The following is a 24,419-nucleotide window of genomic DNA, read 5'->3' as shown; positions in this document are numbered from 1 at the left end:
TGAAGTATTCTATGGAAAAATAGTTATCACAAGTAAAAATAATAAACAATAAATAAGCGTAACGAAAACATGAGCGTGAAATCAACACGCATAAAAGACATAATTTAGGTAAACAATATGAAGAATTATTTTTTAAATTATAGTTATTATTTTATCGTAGGACTTTTATACTAAATGCAAAATTGTAAATTTTGTAATAAATAACTACAATGCTTTTCCTTCGAAGTACAATTAGGAAAAAAAGTTGATGCAAAAATGTATAACACTGTGCAAAATAGTTGTAGTCTGTACAAAAAAATTGTTATCTCGACGTGTAGAATTTACCTAGGAATAACATGTAACTATCCTTGTTGTCGATGTTTCCACTCCTACACGTAGCAAGATGTCTGGGAGTGAATAATGATTCTGTAGAGGTGTGGATTACAAAATCGTGGCATATGGAAGAACGGTATGTGGAGAATAAGTTCTTGCAGATGCCCATGCTAGAAGGCGTGTCTGAGAGACTCGAAGGCGCCAGAAGACACACTGCCATTGTAGCTTCCAACTTCTGACGATGCTAGTCTTCCTTTCTTCTTCTCTTTCGTTTCCTTTTCTCTTTACCCCCTGCCAGTAACCCTACCTAGAGCTCGGCCTCGGCATTTCTCTCCTCTCTTGCTAACGTTTGCGCACTCCTTGCTGCACAACTATCGCCTGCCAGTATCACGCTAGTCCTTGAATTCTGGAGTACGAGTGAAAATTCTTCTCCCGCCCCTTTTTCCTTTTGACCATACTGAAGTCAATCGACCATACTCAACGACAACTCGCCCCCAAAATAGTTTACATTTTCTCATTGAACCTTTCAATTGCTCTTTCTGTTTTTTTGCATCTACAAAACTTACCAGGACGCAGGGTGTAGGGCATACACCTGTTCCAAGGCTTAAAATATTCCTACCTTGTAATATAAACATCAATTTGACGATCAAAAGTAGTTGAAACAGAAAGCTTTTATAAATGTATTATGCCTGCTATACAAAACTTCCGGAAATTTCATTAGCGTTGAAGTGGGATACGATAATTATTATTGAAGTACTGATATTATAATTTAATACATTTTTTAGAAATCATAAAGATACTTAAGTAGTTAATTGTTACATAAATAAGTACCAATAAGTCTAAGGTGACTATTTCTGCTGAAGGATGTCTTAATTAGATTATTATAGCAAAAATAATTGAGATGATGCTAAATAGTCCATTTTGTAGAATAAATCTTCATATCGGATGCCATTACCGAGAAAATCGAGTTTAGATTTTCGTTAAGTACGTGTACACGTAACCAACCACAATCTGCTTAGTTCATCCAATTTGGCTAACCATTGGTATTTCTGTTTGCGTTTATAAACTATGTTTACAACCGTGATAATTATGTTTATAACTCGGAAGTCAGAATAATTTTAAATTATTCGATAAAAAAATTCTGATAATTTTCAAAATTCTGAACTGTTGCTCTTGATATCGCTAACAGATCCTCAGTAAATTAAATTAAATAGCTCAATAAATTAAAAAGCGTGAACTGGTTACTGCGTTATCTTTTAATTTTTGACGATTTGGATTATTTATAGCAACTATTTCTTTTATGTGATCCTACAGATAAAAAGACCATGTTAAATTTCTATAATTCGTCGAAAAAGCAGATCTGTCTGTAACATCAAGAGCATTTTCAGCATTTTCCACCTTGATTATTAAAATTGTAAACTCTTATTGGATTATTACTAATTGTATCAAATATTGACTGACATTGTTTGTAAATACAACAGTACTACCTAGTTAAGCAAATTCATCCACCTATTTAACGAATATTCGATTTATCTTGAAAGCGGAGCATAATATGGCAAAATTATTCCATATAGTTTCAACTTCCTTTTACATAAAATATTACTTTCTTTCCAATTATATGATGATTTCGGAAGTATCCTATATATTCTTTTCTGTATTATTTTTATGGCTCATATTATCTTATATACTCATTCAAAATGCTTATTCTATAATTACTTAGGCACATGATATGTAAATATAAACGTACAAGTGTATATAATCTCATGTTTAAAATCGTTTTATACATATATGCAGTTATTCGTAAGAGATAATTCCTGAACCTTATGCCATCCCAGTTGAACAAAGGTTTATAATGTGATTTCCATTCTAACCAAAACACTTTGGAAGAGCATGAGCACGCATCTTCGTGTTAGTAAACAAGGATGCAGAGGACATGACGCTTGGTTACTTCGAAAGCAACAACCGATGCTCTCTACCGAGGATGCAACGACAGATACGATGCCGATGTATTTAGGAACGCAGCACAAGGCAGGCACGCTCCCTTCTGTCTACCTGTATACTGTATAGCCACAAAGTTACATCTCGCAAATTGCGTTTGTCAACAACGGCTAATTGCCACTAGAAATGTTACTTAACTATGAAGAGACTCATAATTAGGACGATGGAACCTCAGAGGATTCAATTATTTGTCTAGCATAAACGTAAGGAAATTGGAATCGTCATTGATCCCAAAAATCATGGATCTAAAGACACCTGATAATTAACCGTTTATAAATTATTTCTTCGTACATTGGTACTATAATCTCATTTCCTTACATTACTACACTTATGAAAATAGCAAATATCTTGATATTTTATTATTATTCGAGCAATAATTTACGAATTATGGACAATAATGGACGCAAGTATTAAAATAATTACTAAAATGTATCGTAAATTAGCATTAAATATTATAAAACTGTTGATGTTGTTACAAACGTCCATATTCATTAACGAGTTCAGTACGGTGCAAAGTGTTAACAAAAAAAAACGTTGTGATAAAACATTACTTTCCTGTAGTGTGATGTCAGAGTTCCATTGGCGCTTGCATTGACATCATTCACAATATGAATACATTTTGTAATTATGTAAAAGACAAATAACGTAATATTAATGAGGGAAAATATTCCATGTAACGAAGTATCTAACTTCATGATTTCAAATTATTATAAAATTACATACAATATTACAAGCCGGAGTTTCGAGCAGCGCGAGAGGTCGATGAGGAATACGGTTGCAACGTACATATCAGTGATTTGCAGTGTGTCAGCAGATATGTGCATGAACCTAACGCGAGGTCAGGGAGCTGCCAGAATTATTATTTACAAGGACGAACTTGATGCGAAACCAAGAAGTCTCTAGGATAGAGACATGTGCGGACGAAGCTGGCGCTAGGTTACAGCGCAACAGAAGGTTGAAAGTCCGTGAACGAACCTGATGCGAACTTGTAGAGTCACTAGGAGAGATGGCGCAGACAAACTCAATACGAAATCGAGAAACTGCTCGGAAGTTGGAAAATAGCACAGGCCATTTCGATGTGAAGTCGGGAAGCTGTTAGGGGACTAGAGAAAATACAGATGAATCTGGTGTGAAATCAGGGAGCTGAATGATGCGAACGAAACTAATGCAAAATCTGGGAATCGCACGAGGGGTTTAGCTTTGGCGAACCAACTCGATGCGGAATCGGCGAACCATTAGGTCGGAAAAATTTCTTTTGGGTGTGGAGACGTGCGAACGAATCTGATGCGAAATCAGGGGATCATATCGCAGGAAATATTAGTATAGGCCTCGTAATATTGATTAATAAAAGTCGAAACGATTCGAGTGATAAAGTCGTGCAGTGTGGAAATGTTCAGTTGGATTACATGGATTGCTGGCTTGAATATTAGGGTTTAAGATAACTGGACTCGAATTTACACGAGAATACAAATATGTATATTGTAATAAAAAATTGGTACAAACGTACAATACAAGTGTACAAGTGTATGCAATACTACCTACGACTGGATGCTCGTTTTTAACACACTAGCAATGTGGAGACTAAAAGCAGTGTCGCAGTAATGCCGAATAGAATTTAATTCAACTTGAGGATTCCGTAGGGTTAACGATTGATTCAAGAAGGAACTTCAGCCCGATCCCACTATAGTACTTTCTAACAAACGCAACGCGAAGTTATACAGGGACCTTTTGTGATGTTCTATCCGAGAAGCACGATTCCTCGGCTGCTTATATACCATGAAAGTACGCCATTTCATGGCGGGATAGGTCTTCAATGTATCAATTACCATATTCGTTTGCATGTGGGAAAGCATTAATTCCAAAATTTCTGAGAAACGATTCTCCTCGGACGCTCTTACACTGCGGTGATCGACTTGATCGCAACTTTAGATCAATCTACTGCTTTAGATGAGGAATGTTTAGGTTAGAAGACATTTCCATTTCTTGAGTATTGTTTGAAAAAGTTTTGGGAGCGCGAATGAAGAAAGCTAGTTTTCAACTGTAACATTAGTATGAAAAAACCTTTCAAGCAGGAGTTAAACATTGCCAAAGGAGACACGACTTGATATTAATTTGTTTGCAGATCAACTATACAGCTTTTAAATAGAATCACATTTCTCTATACTTTGGTCGATGCCTCTCGTTATTCTATACAGGAAAGTATTAATTTGCTTTACTATAAAATGCCAAAGAATCAGGAGATGTTCATTACTTTTGTTGCTTATTTTAAAACCACAGTTTATTTAAATATCTCCCAAATTAATTGTTTTTTGGCATAAGTAACTTATATACTTATAGGGAATAATACGACGGATCGATTAACACGTAAAATAATGCTATTCTACGAAAAAAACAGTTAATTTTCATATATCCTCTAAGCGATTACCTATAAAAGAATTAATACATACTATTAATCGTGTTCTCTTCGATGCGTCTTTAAATGATTTTTCATACAGTAAGTAGTTTTGGAATAATTTGAAATCATGATGTTAGGAACCTTATTCTATTTGAGATGCCCTGTCTTACGTGCTACAGAGTAATTTCCTTCCTTTTTTTTTTTTTTTTTTTTTTTTTACTTAATATCACGTTATTTCCTATCTGCCTAACTGCGAAATGTAAACATATTGTAAATAACGTCAATGTAGAAGTCAGGAAACTTACAGCATCATTTTTCAAAAGAACGGTTGAATTGCGACCTCCGGTTTCTTTGACTTTGATCTCCGTAATGAATCGTGCAAGCAGAAAAAGGTCTTAAATATATAGAATCCCGTTGAAGCAGAGGCCGTGATATCTATTTTTCACGCATCCTGTGCATGTAACTATTCCATTTATACGTATGACTAGGTTACGAAATTTATTTGTAGTTTATACATCCAAAGTCTCCTGTTGTTGACAAGCTTTTTCGTATCCTAAATCGCCAATCGATCAGATAGTTTTTGAATGTAATACAGGCCGTTAACAGAGGTCCTACTTGTCAACAGTAAATGATCCTGTAACTTCCTATAGACATGGAAGCGGTAATCCCGATTCCGGAAACGTGCTTCCCTCATAGTATACGCGATCTAGCGGTTAAGTTGAGTGGGTGACATAACGAGGTTACCAAGGAATGCAAGGACAGGCTTTCAACGGAATAGTGCCTATACCGGGTGCTACCAGCCTCGTCCTTCTGCTACTCTACCTCTTCCTCCTTCTACATCACTGCCTCCATCCTACTCGACCCTTGCCCCTTCCATCCTTCTGCTTCCAGTAGCGCTTCTCCTGTTTTAGCTTCAACACCCTCTACAACCTCGTACAAACCTGCCTTTGTGGTACGATGACCTGACCTATAGTACTATCCAACCAAACTACAATCATCTTATTCCCTCAAAGTAGAGATAAACATATCTACGTTTTGCGCATGCATACGACCTTCATGATGCTCCTCCTTTCAACATTTTTTAATCCAGTAACGACCAATAATGGCGTTAATGCAACATTTCGTTTGTAAGTTATTTTTTTTCAATTCATATTGAATTTTATTAAATTCAAATAACATGTGCAGATATATTATTCGAAGTTATAGCTTACTTTAAACTACTCTTTATTTTCTTTAAATTAATATTTCTGCGGTATCGTTCATTTAATTTATTATAAGAAAACGGGAAAAAGAAAATATACTATGAACAGGCTAATTTACATAGGGTTTGATGAAATATTTGATTGCGTTATTAAAATAGTGTTTATGTGTGTGAATTTGTATATGTACTGATATTATGTGACGTAATCATTATGGATACGTTATAGTAATTAAATTGTATTTTGGTTTTCACCCATGTCAGAGTTAACAATATAACATCAAACTTAATGCAAATGCAGTGCTATATCCTTGACGTTTGCTTTTAATTACGGGCGCAATATTGTTAAAAGGACAAGTAATTAGTTCGACAGAGAATATTTTACGATGATAACATTTCTTGCACAATTAACAGAAATTCAAGCTGCGTCTTTTCAATTGTAGAATACTAGATAAATGGAAAGAAATTAGCATACGATTTCGCGTTAAAATTTTTTTTCTACTTAAATGTAAATAATAAAATATAATAAAAATGATTGCAATTTATAATAAACATTAAAAGAAGAATATTCTACAATAAATCCATAATATACTCTTGAAACTTATGTTATATCAACATCACAGACATAAGATAAAAATAAAAACATTCTCATGTTGCAACACAATCAAATCTATGGAGATTAGAGTTTTAAATGTATAATAAACAATGTGTTTTTATATTTAAGTAAATTACTTTTATGAAAATTCTATGGAATATATGCGACATTCTTGTAATTATGATAGGAACGAAAGCAAGTGAGAATGCAACAAAATTTTGCTCCATATTTTAACGTCGCGTCGGTTTTAAAACAGATCACAAAGCGTTAAAGGGGAAAGATAGGGTAAAGGGGCCGTCGAGCTTTTGTACAAGAATAGTTCGTTTTAGAAATACGCCTGAATAGCTGTCAGTAGTGTTTCACAAATGGGGAATCATTTAAACGCTTATGAGCACTCGACGCCGATAGGAAAGTCAAATGCACTGTTCCCCCTTACATTCTCCTATCATTCTCTACTCCTTCTCCAGTTTTCTTCGTTGACTGACGCTCCTTCCTCGACACAAAACGCTTTAGCAAATCGCTCTTTGAGGATGTCAAACTTTCTTATCTTTTTATGCAGAAAATGTGAATATATTTTAGTATTTACATTTATCATTCATATGGATGTGAAAATGTAGGTCTAGATATTAATAATCCATTTCGTCATCTATGTTACTGTATTTCTACGTTATAGATATGTAAAATAATAGTCTTCTTCGTTAGAAAATTACATTTTATTTAGTCAGCCACTACCTAACATGATAAGTATTGCAATTTGTCAACTTCACTTTTTTGAAATTATAGAAATTATGACTAAAAAACCTTCTACAATTCGCTGTTCATTTTTATTAAAATTAGTACGAAACGTTTTTTGTCTTTTATGTTTCTCCAAAAATTGAAAGAAATTATTAATTTGTTAGTATTACACAGAATAATACTGCATAAAACAAAAATTCTTAAACCGTGTAAAATGATACATATAATTTTACATAACTACCAATATTATAATATGGAAATAAAACGCAGTTGAATAAAGAACGTAGTGCGCCTTGGACAAGAATTTCAGCGCGATCCATTTTATTTTGTTGATTATATCATACGATAAATTGTAGCTAGTGTTGTGTTGTGAATTGACGAGCCTTAAACCAATTGGATTCTTACAGCTAACGTTAATCAAATTAATGTTTTTAGAACTCTCATAAGACATTACTATTTTATTACTTGGTCAGTTTTATCACTTGACATCATGAATATAAAAATACAGCACAACATATGCACAACTGCATAGGTGACTACATACATAAAACTAGTTTATGTTTAAGTTATGTTTAAAAACATTTCGTTCGCACCGACGCAATTAATTGGTCGAGGATCTTTGTTAGCAAATTTATAGAATAATAGACGAAGAGAGAGCGACGATTCTCGATTAACACGCTGCCAAGAATACAATTCATTATGATAATATGTTTACAGATTTTTATAAAACTAATAACATGTATTTCATATCGAGCTATCAAAAACATCGCATTTTCCGAAATTTAAGTTGAATATTGTTTCCTAACGATATTCTTCTCCAATCCCCACCCCCCTTCCGCTTTTACGAATAGCTGGTGAGAAACAAACGGGTTGACCCTTCGAAAATATTTACGCGTGTAGCTGATCGCAAACACATAAAATAATATGACATATCCGAGAACACCACAAATGCGGCGCGGCGCATGGCTGCGTTCCGGCGCTGCAGTTTTGTTTATTTCATTTTGTTTGTCCGACGACACGGTACCTCCAATTTCCAGATTCAATATCATCGTTAATATTGATCTCCAACACGGACTAAAATGAAATAGCGATACTGAGCAGCGCCGTTATAATTGTAACGTATATTACACGAGATGCCTCTTCGTGCATGTACTTGACACGGACATGTTATGCGTACAAACAGAGATTAACCTTTATAGGTAAACCTACAGATGATGCATGATGATTTCAGAAATAAAATTATCTGTAAGAGTTATATATGCAAATGATATGCGTAAGGGTTGTTTTATATACAACTATATATATAAACTATAAAATATCATTCTTTGTATGCTCGATATCAATGGAGAGTTCATAAATGATTATATTATAAGATAAATGTAATTAATATTATTATTAAATCGTGTAACTCTTCTGACATATAGTGTGGAACAAAATGATAGGATATTTTACATAATGATATATTTCATGTAATTAAAAAAAATAAATGTTCACTCTAAGTAAACTATATGTTGCATGCGTATGTGTATGTGTTAGAGTTTTTTTAAGAGCAATATGTGTTTTACAAATTCTGTAGACTTCTAACGGATTCTAATGAGCACTACAAAATTCTATACAATTCTAACGAGTTCTTAAACGATTTTTCAAATTTTGATAAAAATGCGATGATTACGGGTTTTTGAAACCTCGTATCGTTCCTTTCATTATGCATTGTATCCTTGGAAGAGGGACAGAGGCTTAGTGCTATGCGAGAGTGTATAAAAAGATAGTGCTATTGAGACATCTGTGAATATTCTAGAGTACAGAAGGAACGAGTTTTGTCGCCGAAACCATTCGGTTGGCTATCGCATGACCATTTGGAAACTCTAAGGAAACAGAATCACGACTATTGAATTCCGAAGAGAGTAATGTAAAAAGTTAAAACTACTCATGTAACATCTGAGTGTTGACACCCAGGTGCTTGAAATGCTAAAATTCTATTTCTCAAAAACCGTTCTTGACATAAACAAGACCTAATGGAACCTTCTAAATTCCGCGTTGTTAAATTTGTTTCGCCTCAACCAATTTGATCGCTCTCATGCACGCACTTTCTCAACTGATGGTTATTAGGAAATTTATTATTGTGGTTAGACAAAAAAGATACACTATGCAGCTATATTATTGAAATAAAGTATCTGAGATTCTTAATTTAAATTAACTATAAATTAATCTAAATTAACTATTAATCTGTAGTTTATTTTATATTATCACGATGCTGGATCGCGATGTCATTCATCGTGTGGATAAACAAGATCTACCGTCCTAGATGCGATTCTATGTAACAATAGTCAACTCTACGCATCGTTACAGAGATTCCAAGACGATAAACATAACGCTGCCGAAACCCATAGTTCGGAACACTCGCATTAAAGCTGCCGCAGAACCGTTGCACATGACCAACCCATCAGTCTGAGACATAACATAGTCCTATCAATCTAAGATTTTAAAACACCATCAAACTGTACATTAGGTAAAATACTGACAGATAATTTCAAAAACAAAAACATTCCATGCGTCTTATCATTTTATTCGACTAACATCAGCTCACGTTTACATTTTTTCTCTAACTTTCTTGTTATATATCATATAAACGCGAAATTCAGTATATTCATTCCGACGGTGGATGAGGAAGAAGGATTCAATATATAAGATATGCAAAATATGTATATATTTTCTTCTTCCCATTATATGAAATACACAAATATGAAAAATGTATCATTTTATTCCGTAATATGACTATAAAATAAGGACTTTACGAAAAAAGTTTCAATATAAATTCACTCAATGTGTAATAATTTCTTCTTGTTTATTCATGATTAAACAGAATTTACAACGATCGAAGAAAATGCCCTCGATACCATGTTAATTATCAAAGTCATAAATGATCTGCCGAAAAAGTATAAATGTTTCACATAGTTTTACAGAATTTCAGCTGACTTGAATAGCAGATTCGGGTGCCTCGCGTCATACAGTATGTCGTAAAGCTTTAATCAGAAATCTAATATTATAACGGCTTGTAACTTATATTTTCCACAAATTAAATGTTTCAGCATCGGAGTAAAATATAAAATCACATTTTATTACAAAACCTTTACTTCGATTTTTCTTCACCAATATGCTGTTCTATAAAGGGGCTAAAAATGCAATTTGAAAGGGTATAGGTTCGACGTACATTTTTTGAAATTTCGTGCTTGCAATTGTTTATATATACAAAGCGGAGGCACTTTTAAGTGTTGCCTTCAAAACATTTAGTGTGCCTTAAAAAAATTCGATGAATACATTTTCAGATGCGAAAAGAGGGAACAGTTATAAGGACTAGATGATAATTAAATGAAGACAATCATATAGTTGAATATAGATTCGTTGGGTACGAGGTAATCCATCTATCTGAACTGGCATTCAATGAATGGTAAATAAAAGGAGTTATCAAAAGCCTGAAGCTCGGTAAAAGAATTTCGTTCATGGCGTTTTCAAGCTTTAACCGTGATCCGTTACAGACGCTTATTTCTTTCATGTGTAAAAATAATGCACGTGACTGTATGAATATATTGCACCCATATCTGGCGGCACCCCTTTATTGTCGAAGCAGACAAGGGTTGCTACAGTTGAGTAAACGCTTCTTTTGTTTCCCTTGATTGATTGTTATCGGATGCACATGAACTTCTCCCTTGGGAGTAACAATTTTTATACGTTCCATCAAGAACGTAAAATATTTTACGATTATATATGTATGTATATGGAGAGAGAGAGAAAGTAGAGTATTATTAATAAAAATATTATAATAAAAGTAAATTTTGAAGTTACTGAAAGTAAATATTTTGATTCATAATTAATAACAAATTTTTAATTAATAACTATTATGGGAAATTTCACATTGAGATAAAGTTCTATGGAAAAATATACATTTATAGCATTTTTTTATCCTAATATCAATAATGTCATTACTAATATCATCACTAATATTATTTTTGCAAAAATATTTAAATTAGTATGTCTTCTTGCGTATATGAAACTTCTAAGGGAAAATTAATTGCGTATAAAAGAGTAGAGAAGCCTTATAAAAATCTATTATACACGTGATATACCATATACTTACATGTATGTATACGATATAACAATTTTCTTACTTGGAAAGTAATCGATATTCTTTTTATTGCATTGTAAAAGCATAACTCTCTGGATTTTTTAAATTTTTGCAGAAAGATAAGCAACATAATTAAGTCAGAACGATTTTAATTTCAGCCTCCGTCTTGCAGGAAATGCCCGCAGCTATACACTCTATAGTTTACTTACAGCTCCTCTAAGAACCGTAGATCCATCTATCCTAAGCTTTGTCTTTCGTCCGAGCTCATTCATCTTTCTGTGAAACCTACGAATTCAAAGCAAGATGAACTTTCAAAGACTTATTAAACGGACTGTAGAAAAGACTCTGTTATTAGTTCTTCGAAGAAACGGATCTATTAAACAAGGTTTTCTCCATTGTCGATTATGTTCTATAATCTGTTCGTATACATTTACAAGTAGTATAATATATAAATATGATATTTTAGTAGAGATAACAGAGTAAGAAGTATAATTTGTAACTATGAAACAATCTATGTTGTTTTTATAAGTGAAGTAATTGAACAATTAAGTATAGCCATTTAGTACATGCTGTTCGGTTTAAAGGAACAAAAATGTGAGAATTTTAGTGGATAATTTTATAACACAGGCTTTCGAAGACAAGAAGCTATTTTTGAGTAGGAACATTAGCATTCAAAACGATCTCTCTTCAATAATTGTAACAATGCTTTTCGTTTTCTATGACCATCATATTCTCAATAGCTGAACGTGTCATAAACATAACTTTTCGATCGGTCGAGGACCACTCCAAGGAATTTCCGCAACCCTTTCATTCGAAGTCTCACGTTCGACTTAGTAATGTTCACCCTCTTACCGCCAGGGGTATGCTTCGAACATTCACGAGTAATGCCTAGCGAATATGTTAATTGAGTTTTTCTTGCGTTTGATAAAAACCAATCAGCATGCATATTTTTGCGATTTCCACTTTTGGAGCTTGTTCAAATCTAATCGGATCTAGTAAGGCCAATCTCGTTTGAACCCTCAAATCGAAAACACTCTCATCAGTCGAAGAGTAAAGTATCGTTTAATCAACCGAAACGATCAGTTAGCCCAGTAATGTTTGAACATTCATAACTCCCGGCAGTAGCAGAGAATAGTCTCATTTGCAAATCGATCGAATCGATCCGTCGACTCTTGTTCGAACTTTTCAAAGGTGAAAATTTTCCCCAAGGAGTCGTAGAGTAAGAATCATCAGTCTGGGAGTGTAAGTTTTTTTCAAATCGTTCGCATCGTGTCAGCAGTCGGAGACAGACAGTCATCTTTTATCAACCGAACAGAATCATTTCGATTACTCATTTGCGAGTCTCGTCTCAGTAATCAGAGACAAGAAACGTTCTAAAACTTCTCGTTCGGAGAACGACCTCCCTCTCCGTCGTTGATCGTTTATCAGTCAGAACATCCGCTACAATCCCTCGCAAATAAATTACTCAAGGTTAATTCGGCGGATAACAAGTGCAATGTTATCGTTAACGAACACGCGTGCATGTACATACACATGCAATGTTGTCAATGCTTTAGAATTTTGTTTGACGTGGCTGCACATAATATTGGTTAACCATCAGTAATCAGGAAACTTTTTAGTAGGCTCACGAATTTTCTATACAAATATCCAGGATAAACAAGAAAGAATGAGGAAGAAATACATTATTATACATACGTCTATATTTATCTATTTGATATGATACAAGTGAAAAATTTGCTGATAAAGAAATGCCTTTTAATACCGACAGAATGATTGTTATAATTTATAGCATATTGTCATTTTAAGTGATTTTTTGTTATGAATTATATATTATCATGTACAGAAACGCTAGTGAATTTGAGAATTAAAATATTATACATAAAAAGTTCTAAACACAACTATAATACCCAAACTTACCTAGACTTGTCGATCGACCGAGCATTTTTATGCATTTATGAGAAATTTTAAGGGAAAAAAATCTATTCATAGAATGAACACAACACGTAAGAATAAAAACCAGCATAATGCACGTTACTGTATTTAATAAATGAAACAAATCTTTTTTCATGTCCTATACTCTATCAATTATATTCATAAAGATATAAATTTGCATAAATATCTGCAGTCTACTTATTTATATGAAACTTGTTGGACAAGCCTAATTGTGAAAGTTCAATAGATATATATATATATATATATAATTTTACTTGACTATTGTGAAAATAAAATTTTCTATTCGTTCATTGGTAACATAATATAATATTTATGTATATAATACATATAATACATATATATGTAGTATCAAAAAAAGAGGGAGGTGTACACTTTATTACGCTGCGAGATTTTAGTATGGGTCGCGTTTCTGGATGTCGCTTGCGGTCCTACAATGTCGCTGGCGGATCACCTTATCTACCCGACGAGCAGCATACAATGTATCGACGAGCGTATAGTTGTCGCCAAGCAGCGACTTCCAAAAACGTCGATTTCGGTCTGTTGTTTCAAAAGAATGCGACATATGTGATGATAGGCGCGAATGGTGGCGTGATCCGAGCGTAGTGGGGTCGCCTCCCCGAGAAGACCAAGAAATGATCTAAGGTCAAAGCAGTTTTTTGAAGATTCTAAGATCACACGTCGAGAGGTCGGGTGTATAAAACCGCTAAGTCGAACAAACACGTTGACATTGTTTATCACTGAATAATCTGTCACACTTTATCATTATATTCATCGTTATTAAATACACAAACTATACCAACTTGTTAACAATTAAAGCATCCTTTACTTGTCCTTGCTGTAGACCCATTTTAAATGCTACATATATGTTATATTATTATATATATATTATATGCGTTATGCGTGATATTCGCATAAAATTTCAATGCAAGCAAAAAGTGCTTACTTTCAAAGGCGGGAATTTCCAGATCTATGTTTGCATAACATTCTTGATCTTTGAGAAGACCAGACCGACAACAGCTGGACCACCTATTTCGGTGTCACTTTGCAGTTCTGAAAATACAAACCAATTTGATGATTGCCAGAAGACAATAATTATGAACGAAAGATATTCTAATTAATTTTATACATACAATAAAGATAGTCATAAAGAATTATATTAATATTATGTTACAACGCGATAATTACGAGAAGTAGGAAGTTAACATATACTGAGATACAGGAAAATAATACAAATACAAGTGGGTTAGTATGGATAACGTGGAGTGGTATCAGAGACAACTTGCATGTGTCAAAAATCGGAAAAATATAGATACAAACATCTACCTACTTTCTGTCTTTCACTCGTGTCCCTCAATGTTCACTATTGCAGTTCCTAATTGCAACTTGAAAAGTCAAGGCAGCAAAAATGGTATAATGATACTTGACGCGACTCTTCGTTACAAGTGCATCGAGCCTACTGCTATTCTGTTTTAGTCCCGCATGTTTCTACCGATCTCCCCTTTTCCTGCAACACCCGAAATTATACCGCTACAAACTTTATCTTTCAAAACAGATAATTAAAATTTGCGTGCTTTCTCATTAACCTCTTGTATTAAAAACTCACATTTTAAATTAATTTGTAACAAATTCTTTAAATCATATAATTGAGTAAATATTCATCAACAATAAACAGGTGAAATGTGGCTGTACAGACAAATTATAGATTGTCTATATCAATATACTAGAATTCATAAAAATTCATATTAAATAATTGATATTCGATACAGTTCATAAACTGTAACATTCAGATTTAGATACCGTTTTTTATTGTTTAGGTATGGTACTTAAACAGCATACCTATATACAAGATAATTCTAGGTAATTGTAATAAATAAATAACTAAATAATTCAACTAATTGTAAGTTTCTTCAAACAATCTATAGTTACACTATACACTCATAAGATTAGGAAAAGATTGTACCTATTGGAAAAATTCGCTCTCTCTATCATCTTATCGTAGGATTTCTGCAAGTTTATTCCTATATTTATACTTTTCTTTAAATGAAACTATTTCAAGTTTTTTATAACAATCATTCTGAGAGTAAAAGATATAAAACTCAAAAACTTATGGCAAATACTCAAAGTGCTAACGGAGTTTCGAAAACGATCATATCATAAGATATGAGAAAAATTATTAAACAAAGAAATATTTTCCACTAAGATTTCTTTTAATTTTAACTAGAACAAACCTATATCCATTGTTAGCATTGCCCTATATAAATTATTTATTATTTATCATTTCCAATTGTAGGGTAAAACAACAGTTAAATAATTTGTGTAAAGACAGGATGATATATAGTAAACTTTTCAAAGTTTAATCTCGTAAAAATTATAACAATTATATGTTCTATATTAATATTATTTAGCGCTAATAGTACAAAAATGACAACAGATATATGCATATTGAAAAAAATAAATATTATGTATGAAAAAATTTTTATTCTTCGTAATATTTGCCCCATCCGAACTAAATATTTTTTCCTCCGATATTCTTCTTATTATCAAAAATAACTGAGATATTCGAAGTGATCTAATTAAGCATTCTACAACCTGTATATCAAATTAGTTAATCAAATGTATTAATTTCTTTCGAAATTTGAAAATCATATGCTTTGTAATAAATAATAAAAAAAATCGAATTTTCTTTGTTCGTTATCCTACAAAAAAAATTTCTGCTTAGGATAATAGAATAGATAACATCCTTTGTTTCATGCTATTTCGTCAACTCCAAATATTGATCTTGCCACTTACATTTTTGTACAGACATATTACTTATCATTAAATGGACGGTTGAGGAAAGTGTATTTTCCAGGGATTCCCGTATCTGTGAACGCAGCAAGAAGTACACAAATATATCGTTAATACGATAACATAGGTCACTATGTGTCATTGATATTCTGCAGCTTATGAACGATACGGAAAGAACACGGAATCCCCTGTGACAAAATAAGAATGTACACACATACTGTGCTAATTATCTATCTTTGAAACACAGAATAAATATATGTATATTCCTGTGAGTTCTTGCACAATGAGAGTTGTATATAAATGCAAGAATATTCATCTAACACCGAAAGTATCTTCAGCTGTTGCGAAGGAACAAGTTGTGGAGAGGTAAGCTAATTATACAATTTAATTGTTTCATAGAATTTATATTAATGTAAATACTAGTAAGTAATATTTTACTCATTTAAAGTTACATTTCTAATAATTTTATATGCATATGTATGAGCAATATATATTGCACACTTTGATTTGTATACTTTAGAAATACATTATACAATAGGAGCTCTTTGAAGAAGAATTTAACAAAGAAATTAATTAGTACTAAGGAAGTTAATATTAATGTACTTACAATCTGAACTTAAGTTTTAATTTAACGATTATTATGTTCAAGTTAAAACAGTGAAAACAATACAACAGATTGTATTTAAAGTATCTTGTGACTTAATTTAAATATTTCGTAATTTAAATTAACTGTTAAAATAATTTGTTTCTATGTTACAGAAAAACATATACAAGATGAAGGCAGTAATGTTTATTTTCGTAATGCTTGCCACAATATGTGGAATCCTTGCATTTGTACCATATAATCCGCCACGACCGGGACAATCTAAACCGTTTCCAACCTTTCCAGGTCATGGACCATTCAATCCAAAAATTCAATGGCCATACCCATTACCAAACGTACGTATATCTTAACATTTAAACAACAAATATTTAAAAGTATTTACTAGACTAAAACTTATTTAAAAGGAATATTCTTATGAAGTATATTCAAGAGTTATATGTATAAAGTCCCTGAGAATACACACTTTCATAGAATCGGAATATAGATATAGGTTGTTTATGTAGTATATAATTTTTTTTATTAAAAATTTCAAAATTTCTCAAAATGTTAATGCATGACTTTGAAATTAAGAATGCTTAACATCATATTTATATAAATTAGAAAACTGCGGGGCGAATATACTTTTTACAGAATATTTCCAGTAATATTCAATTTCATCTAAATAGAAAATCTTAACAATCTTAAGAACACTATTAACGTTTGTAAAATTATTACGAAAATATTTAAACATTATCTGATATTATATATATATATATATATATATTATTTGTTTTATTACAGCCTGGTCATTAATCACAAAAATCAAGAAACGTTCAAACAGTTAAACTCGACAGATCATCAGAGATTATATCTACAATGTACCGACGAATTATTATAATTATAAATTGTTATTAAGTTATACACTGATTAAAATGATCCTGATTTATCTTCAATAAATAGAAACTATCCTGAAACATAGTGTTTAAATTAAATGTTCAATTAACACTAAATTGATCACTGATATTTCCTTACGAAATAATCGAAGTTAATGAAGTACGTGCGCGCATCTTTTCTTTTCGTCAGATCATGTTTAACATTATCAAATGAAGAGGTACAAAGTATTTTTACCTTGGATTTTCCTTTAATAGAAAACTTGTGTTTATTTGTTAAATAAAAGTAATAATAGAAAATAGAAAATATTCGTAGCTTTTAATATTCGTCTCCCAGAATATGTCATTTTAATATAAGAAAGAAACGCATAAAATACAGCATTTTATTTTCATTGAAAATTACGATATACATAGGTATGGGATGATATCGATCTGCTGGTACAAACGAAAAGGGTGTGAATCTACATGAAAAAATAACTAGAAAATGTAAAGTGACATTTTTTCGCACGCGGTTTCGTTTCTGAATAAATCAATGTTGAAGATTTGCTGAGTACGGGTACAATTACGCATGATATCATTTACCCCTATGTCCAATAGATATTAATGCATAGTCTGTATTGCTGTTTGTATGTAATACATTAGATAGTAAAGAATAAACAATGAAAGTACTTTTTGTCAAAGAATTGTTTTTGTTAATTCTTAATTTAGAAATTGTTGAAAATGTCTTTCGTTTCTTTGCCAACATAACTGTGCCGTGTAAAGGACAGCTGAAAGAGAAAGTTTCAGAACGAAAGTTGTCTTCGATTCAAACATTTGAAAACAGAAAATACTCTGGAAAACTTTCATAAAAGTCTAATACGCAGGATACAGTTATGTTGACAATGTTTTACTGTTTAAAATAATTCGTTGAAGAAAATTTTTAAGCCAAATTTATGGATTTTTCAGACAATAATTTATTCAACCTATGCGAATGAAAATAATTTCGACCAATGAAACATGCCGAAAAGTATTATAATATAATCTATGCCTTTTCTATAAATTATCTGTGCTTTCCCTTTCCATGTTCGTTATAATACAGAGTAACAATTTCAACAGACAAGCAGCTCATTTCTGTATAACGGTTACAGTATTTAGAAGGTAACAACGTTTGCACATCAAATCTAATGAGACCATGTGCAGCATTTGGCGCAACCTGTATAAAATAATGTCAACCAGAACCGCACGATTTGCGCTCATTGCTGCTATACAATAAAACAATAAGCGAGGAATTTGCTGATTTAACACGTGGTTCGGTTAATTCTTATCTTTATTTAAAGGCAATTTGGAAAATAAAGTAGTTTAGAAAGTTTAGGAAATGTTATGAAAAGTATCCTTTTTAATAAAATTATTATTTATTTTTAAATTTCATATCGTATTTAATAACGACGTTAATAATCCTGTAATCTACATGCATGCATATATGTATAGTGTATAGTTCTATATGTTCTGTTATTTCGCTATATATTTGACTAAGCTTGCCACGTTACTAAAAAAGTGCGCACATAAATTTGAGAAATGGGTTAGAAATGCATCAGTATTAAAAAACAAAATGACACTAAAAAAGGCCATTGAAAATTTTATGTTACTATTTAAAAAAAAAGTTCTGATTCTAATAAACATGAACGCTATAGAAGATCCAGTAAAACGGAAGAAATAAAAAACTGTAATACTAAAATTAAAGCAAGACTATAAAAAGTAAAGCTATTATTCAATTATTTAAAAGAGAATTTGTAATTATTACTATAAAATTATTACCATTGCAATTTATATGTTTTTAATATTATGTTGGTAATTATGGAATTAAGTTTTCTATATTAGGAATCTAAAGATATAATTTTCTTAAAATATGTTGCATACAATCAAAATAATTTTCATGCAATTCTTCCCTTTCCTCAATAATAAATTAATTTCATTATTGTAGAAGGACGTATTATCTAGTGTTTTTCTTTCCTCGTTTTGGTATATTCTTCAATGAAAAATCTCTACCTCCAAATTTCGAAAACTAACGTTGAATAATTCTTAAATTCATACAATCTTCCTCAAACGCTGAATCATGTTTTGTACAAGTTTTCACTATGTCGTTATCAAGTTTGCACTCGTGAAGAAAGATTAACCGGAAGTTTCAGTTTTTGAAGCTTTAAGAATCATTTTTAATTTGTTAATTTCAGACGTTATTGCTGTTAATGCGCATGAATTATAAGGGGCTGCTTGCTCTTTGATTTACTTCTACAATCTACAACAATTGCTATTGCTATATGCAATTGTCTTGCAACATTCAAATTTCAGAAAAATGACATTTCATATTCACCACCTTAATTTATATTAAAACATCGCATACACGGGTTCTGTGCATGCGATGTGTTTACAAGCATTCTTTCTTGATAAGGCTACCGCAAATGTTCAATATGACCTCCTTATGTATGAACGTACATTTCAGCTATGAATAATATTTTTGGTAGCTTCTGTTTATGTTGGACATAATAATATTGCACATTCTTGTACTTACACTCTTCTACTTTTTAAACCGTCTATTTCTCTGGGCAATATCGTATGAATAAGAAACACTTGTAAACACAGAATGTATCTTAACTTTTTAAAGTCTTTTAATTTGAGTATAATGTTTCGAATAGATTATGAAATCAAGACGCATTCACAGATAACATTCACAAGGATTATTGCACTTTCAGCTTAAATATCTCTTTCAAATAGACAGTACTCTGTAGTCAGTTCGAGAATCTTTATCGAAAGACGATACACGGTTACAAGAAAATAAGTTAATCCACGAAGAAGGGCCGAATAGGAGGACATAAGCATCCGTGCCAAGAATCGCACACGATGGCGGAATGTAAATGGGAAATTCGGTGAGATCTTTCTTCGTAATGAACACGGTTACGCTGGAAGTTGTTGGTTGGCGCGGTACTTTGCCTTGTGCATTTTACGGTATTCTCGCGTTAATGCGATAAGGGAGAACAGTCTCAGTCGAGTGTACCTATAATTTAAATTGTCCGCCTTCTCGTCGCTTGCTAATGTGAAGTGATACTTAAAGCGGAACAATTGCACAACGCCAATAACTTTCGTTTCAACTTAACTTCGATGTTACACTCTACATCAGTCGTATCTTCGACCTTATAAAATTTTGCCTATATCATGTTAATAATTCGTGCAAATTGTATATTTATGGTTATAAAAGCATTACATAAGACAATATATTATATTTAAGGCAGAATACATTATTCACATTTAGAATATCATGAATCTTTTTAAATTAATAATTACATTTTTTTAAATAATTTTCTTCATGTTCATTTTGTTTCATGTATTCCTGTTTTTTATGTTCCATTATGTGATGTACTTATGATTCGATGAAAATATTAACTTTAATACTATTATTATAAAATGACCCGAATCAAAAGGCACTTTCAGGAACATAATATAATCAATATGATTCTACTGTAAATTTAAATTTTGAAGGTTTTTTGCTCCAAATAAGATAGGCGTGTGATATAGGCAATAAGTAATAAATCGAGTTGCAACATGCTGTTCTTTATTCAAGATTTGAGCAGTAAGTATAACAATGGAACACATATATTGCTTGCTCAGAAAACTCTGGCATTTTCTCCGATAGGGACGATATATAATAAAAGCTTCAATTTTCAATCTGGAGCCATTTTATCGCTCCTCCAGAGGTACGTTTCCAAAAACAATTCCGAAACTTTATTGATATTGCGATTCGCACGAGTGTAACAAAGTCACATAAATTCAGTTGTTGAGTACAGGCTATATTTATAAATATTTACTATATTTCTACATAATAGAAAAATGTATATTCAATGAATTTTTTATTTTATGTGCTATTTTTTAGTGACATGACAAAAAGCAAAATAAATTTCCTTGAAGAATTCGATAATTTTATTCATTTCTTCAAGTGCAATAATTTTCTAGTAACTGGACGATTCGGTCAATACCTTCAAGTTGTTCTTTTCAATAGATCTTTGTAAGTATATAAGAAGTCTTCGTCGCGTTAATCAGGTAGTAACCTAATTAAATTCTTCACCTGCCGCTAAGTACTTTCCTCAGAAGAAAAAATTCGCTTTATTAACTCATTCTATTCTTTCTTTATACAATATTATTTCTTAGAAGCATTGTACTCAACCAATTAAAAAAAATATATGATTATTTATATTGTTAATAATGCAATACAAAACAACTAATATTGCTACAGATATTAATGTTAATAGTAATAACCGAATTAATGTTGAAATTTTAAGGGAAATACATAAAGGGAAATGAAATTTAAAATAGGTAATACGGATAGAATAGATTTTGTTATAACAGTACTATTATTATTGCAAAAGAAACGTTTCATTCGATAATATGAAGTATACAACTTTCAACTATATTTAATAGTTTTTAGCAAACTTCATTGTTAGAATTAGTTTTAACTAAGAATAGCATAGACAGCTGTGAACATAATTGTTTAGTTCCAAATAATTCTACAGATTTTTATAAGGACAATTTCCGCAATTTATTAATATAAAATAGGATAAATATTTTATAAAAAAAAATAGAATTTTTTGTCAATCAAAGGAATGATTCATCATTCGTTAACATCGAGGACTGAACGACAACTACTTTATTCTCTCGTTCACGCTTATTCATTGTCAATGGTTATTTTACTGGTTTTAGTTTGGTTGATTAAATTTCAGCAATCAAGACTTTCTCCTTATTCGTTAGTATGATCATTGTAGTCTCAATCATTATTATGTAGAATCACTTGATGTATATCAAATATTTTGCATCTTTTAAAAATGCCTCATACAGAGAATAAAATTTTGAATTGAATAATATAAAAAATGCGTCAAATATGAAGAAAAGAAAAATTTTGCACGTAAGATTTATAATTTTAAATTTAACATAATCAATAGATTTGCCACAATGGATGCGCAGTATTTTATGATATCTTCGATGTAAATGAAAAAATGAATATGTAAATACATATGTAAGTGAAAACGCACTTATATGTATAATAGAAAGGAGGAAGTAATATTGACGAGTTACTTGAAAGATAAGAATTATGTAGATGTCTCTCGAGTAAATTTGATCACAATCGAGTTGAAATATGTATATCGTTTTCGCTGAAATTGCTAGGCACAAAATGTATTATCGGAACGCGTACCTGCAATTGGAGAAATCTTTGAATACGCCTAGTCAGTGAGGTCGGTCGTTTATAGTCGACCACTTCTACGAAATCTTTTTCTCCAGCAGGAGAGGTGAGACCGTGGAGTGACTTTAACGAGCCAAAGAAACGAAGAATTCGGGATCAGGAAAATATCTTGGCTCCCTAGCTAGATACTATCCAGCTTTTCCGTATCAGCGAGTAAACGATCTCAAACCGACCGACCGTCCTCTATTTCATGTCCGAGGAAAAGTTTCTATTCCGTAACAGCCACAGACATAGTCGAAATCCTTTGGCTATAGCTAGAAGTTTTTTTAATGCTTAGAGACATACATTTGTGTATTAGAAAATTAACAAATTTTTGGCAAGTTATTTCAACATATTTAGTCCAATTTAGCTTTTTTAAATGAATTAAATACAAGCATAATAATATGTCAAATAATAGCAGCGAACTGAATCTAATTTCGATTCAAATCCTATGCCATCTCGCTTTCCTCGAAGTATCTTCCTATCAGCTATAAAATTTCATCGTGGAATTATTTGTTCCACAAGTGTTTTCACTGTCCCTTGCTGTATTACTTTTTTTTATCTGTATTCCTTTATTACATAATTTCAAAATGAAACTAAAACAAAATTATAATGTAGCTATAACGTAACAAATTATAACAACGCTTATATTAAGTTCCTGTTAATAATATGCATTTTACGTTATGTAACTGTTCATATTTAGGTATGAAACAAAAGAATATTTTGGAATTACTTAAAATTTTTGCAGATTTAGTAGATATTTTAAAAACTATGTTTTAGCATGTATAAATAAAAGATTCGGAAATTAAAATATTTATTGAACTCCCTATATACGTATATTAGCTGTATATTTTAATGCTCCTATAGTTCATATTGTTTATAACAACCAGATATATAGATATATAGATAAAATCAGATTTTATCAGATATATAGATAAAAGTGATTATTTTTATAATTTTTATTGAATTCTTCTAAACGTTATTAATGCGAGCGTGCATACACGAAACAACTAAAAGCAACATTATAAAAATGTCCTTGTAAATACATAAACTGTAAGTGATAACATGAAAACTTGTAGTATGAAAAACTGTATTTTCATTTATATTTTTACAAAATTAAAATAACTACATTAAAAACATTCTGAAATTAATGACTCTTGGAAATAAAATAACGATATTTAGTAATTGAAAAAAACAAATCATGAATGAGTATAACTATTCTGCCATGTGAATTTTTTTGCTATTCGCTTTGAATATGGAACATTTGTTCGCACAAAAATAAATTGAAAGGTTTGATTATTCTGGCTTTCACTTTAGAAAAATTGATTTTGTAAGGTCGCTAAAGACAAGTGCGCTTGACAGAGAATATCAATTGATTTTCATTCACGAAGTAACGTGAAATTGTGTACTGTAAAGATATTTGCAATGTTGCTAAAACGAAATAGAAAAAACGTATTAATTGGTTTTGGATACTAAAAATAGAGACTATAGTTTACGAATGAAGTGACCATTTTCGAAATATCTTCTCTTTGAAGGAATTAACAACTGAGTAAAATCTAAATATTTATTTCCTATTTACTGTTATTGATATCATTCGATTGATATCAT

At 31.6% G+C, this 24,419-nt stretch overlaps 1 protein-coding gene across 1 annotated transcript; it reads left to right on the top strand.

The window, feature by feature from the left end:
- The first annotated feature begins 16,325 nt into the window (after positions 1–16,325).
- Positions 16,326–17,653, top strand: LOC126916571 (abaecin-like). The gene is made up of 3 exons (XM_050722517.1): positions 16,326–16,462; positions 16,856–17,035; positions 17,481–17,653. The coding sequence occupies exons 1-3, from the start codon at positions 16,397–16,399 to the stop codon at positions 17,490–17,492; spliced, it is 258 nt and encodes an 85-aa protein (XP_050578474.1). The 5' UTR covers positions 16,326–16,396; the 3' UTR covers positions 17,493–17,653.
- The last annotated feature ends 6,766 nt before the right edge of the window (positions 17,654–24,419 follow it).

The sequence above is a fragment of the Bombus affinis genome, chromosome 5 (assembly GCF_024516045.1).
Source record: "Bombus affinis isolate iyBomAffi1 chromosome 5, iyBomAffi1.2, whole genome shotgun sequence".
In the NCBI taxonomy this organism is placed as follows: domain Eukaryota; kingdom Metazoa; phylum Arthropoda; class Insecta; order Hymenoptera; family Apidae; genus Bombus; species Bombus affinis.
Note: the sequence above shows the minus strand (reverse complement) of the source record. Positions and strands in the feature narration are given on the sequence as shown.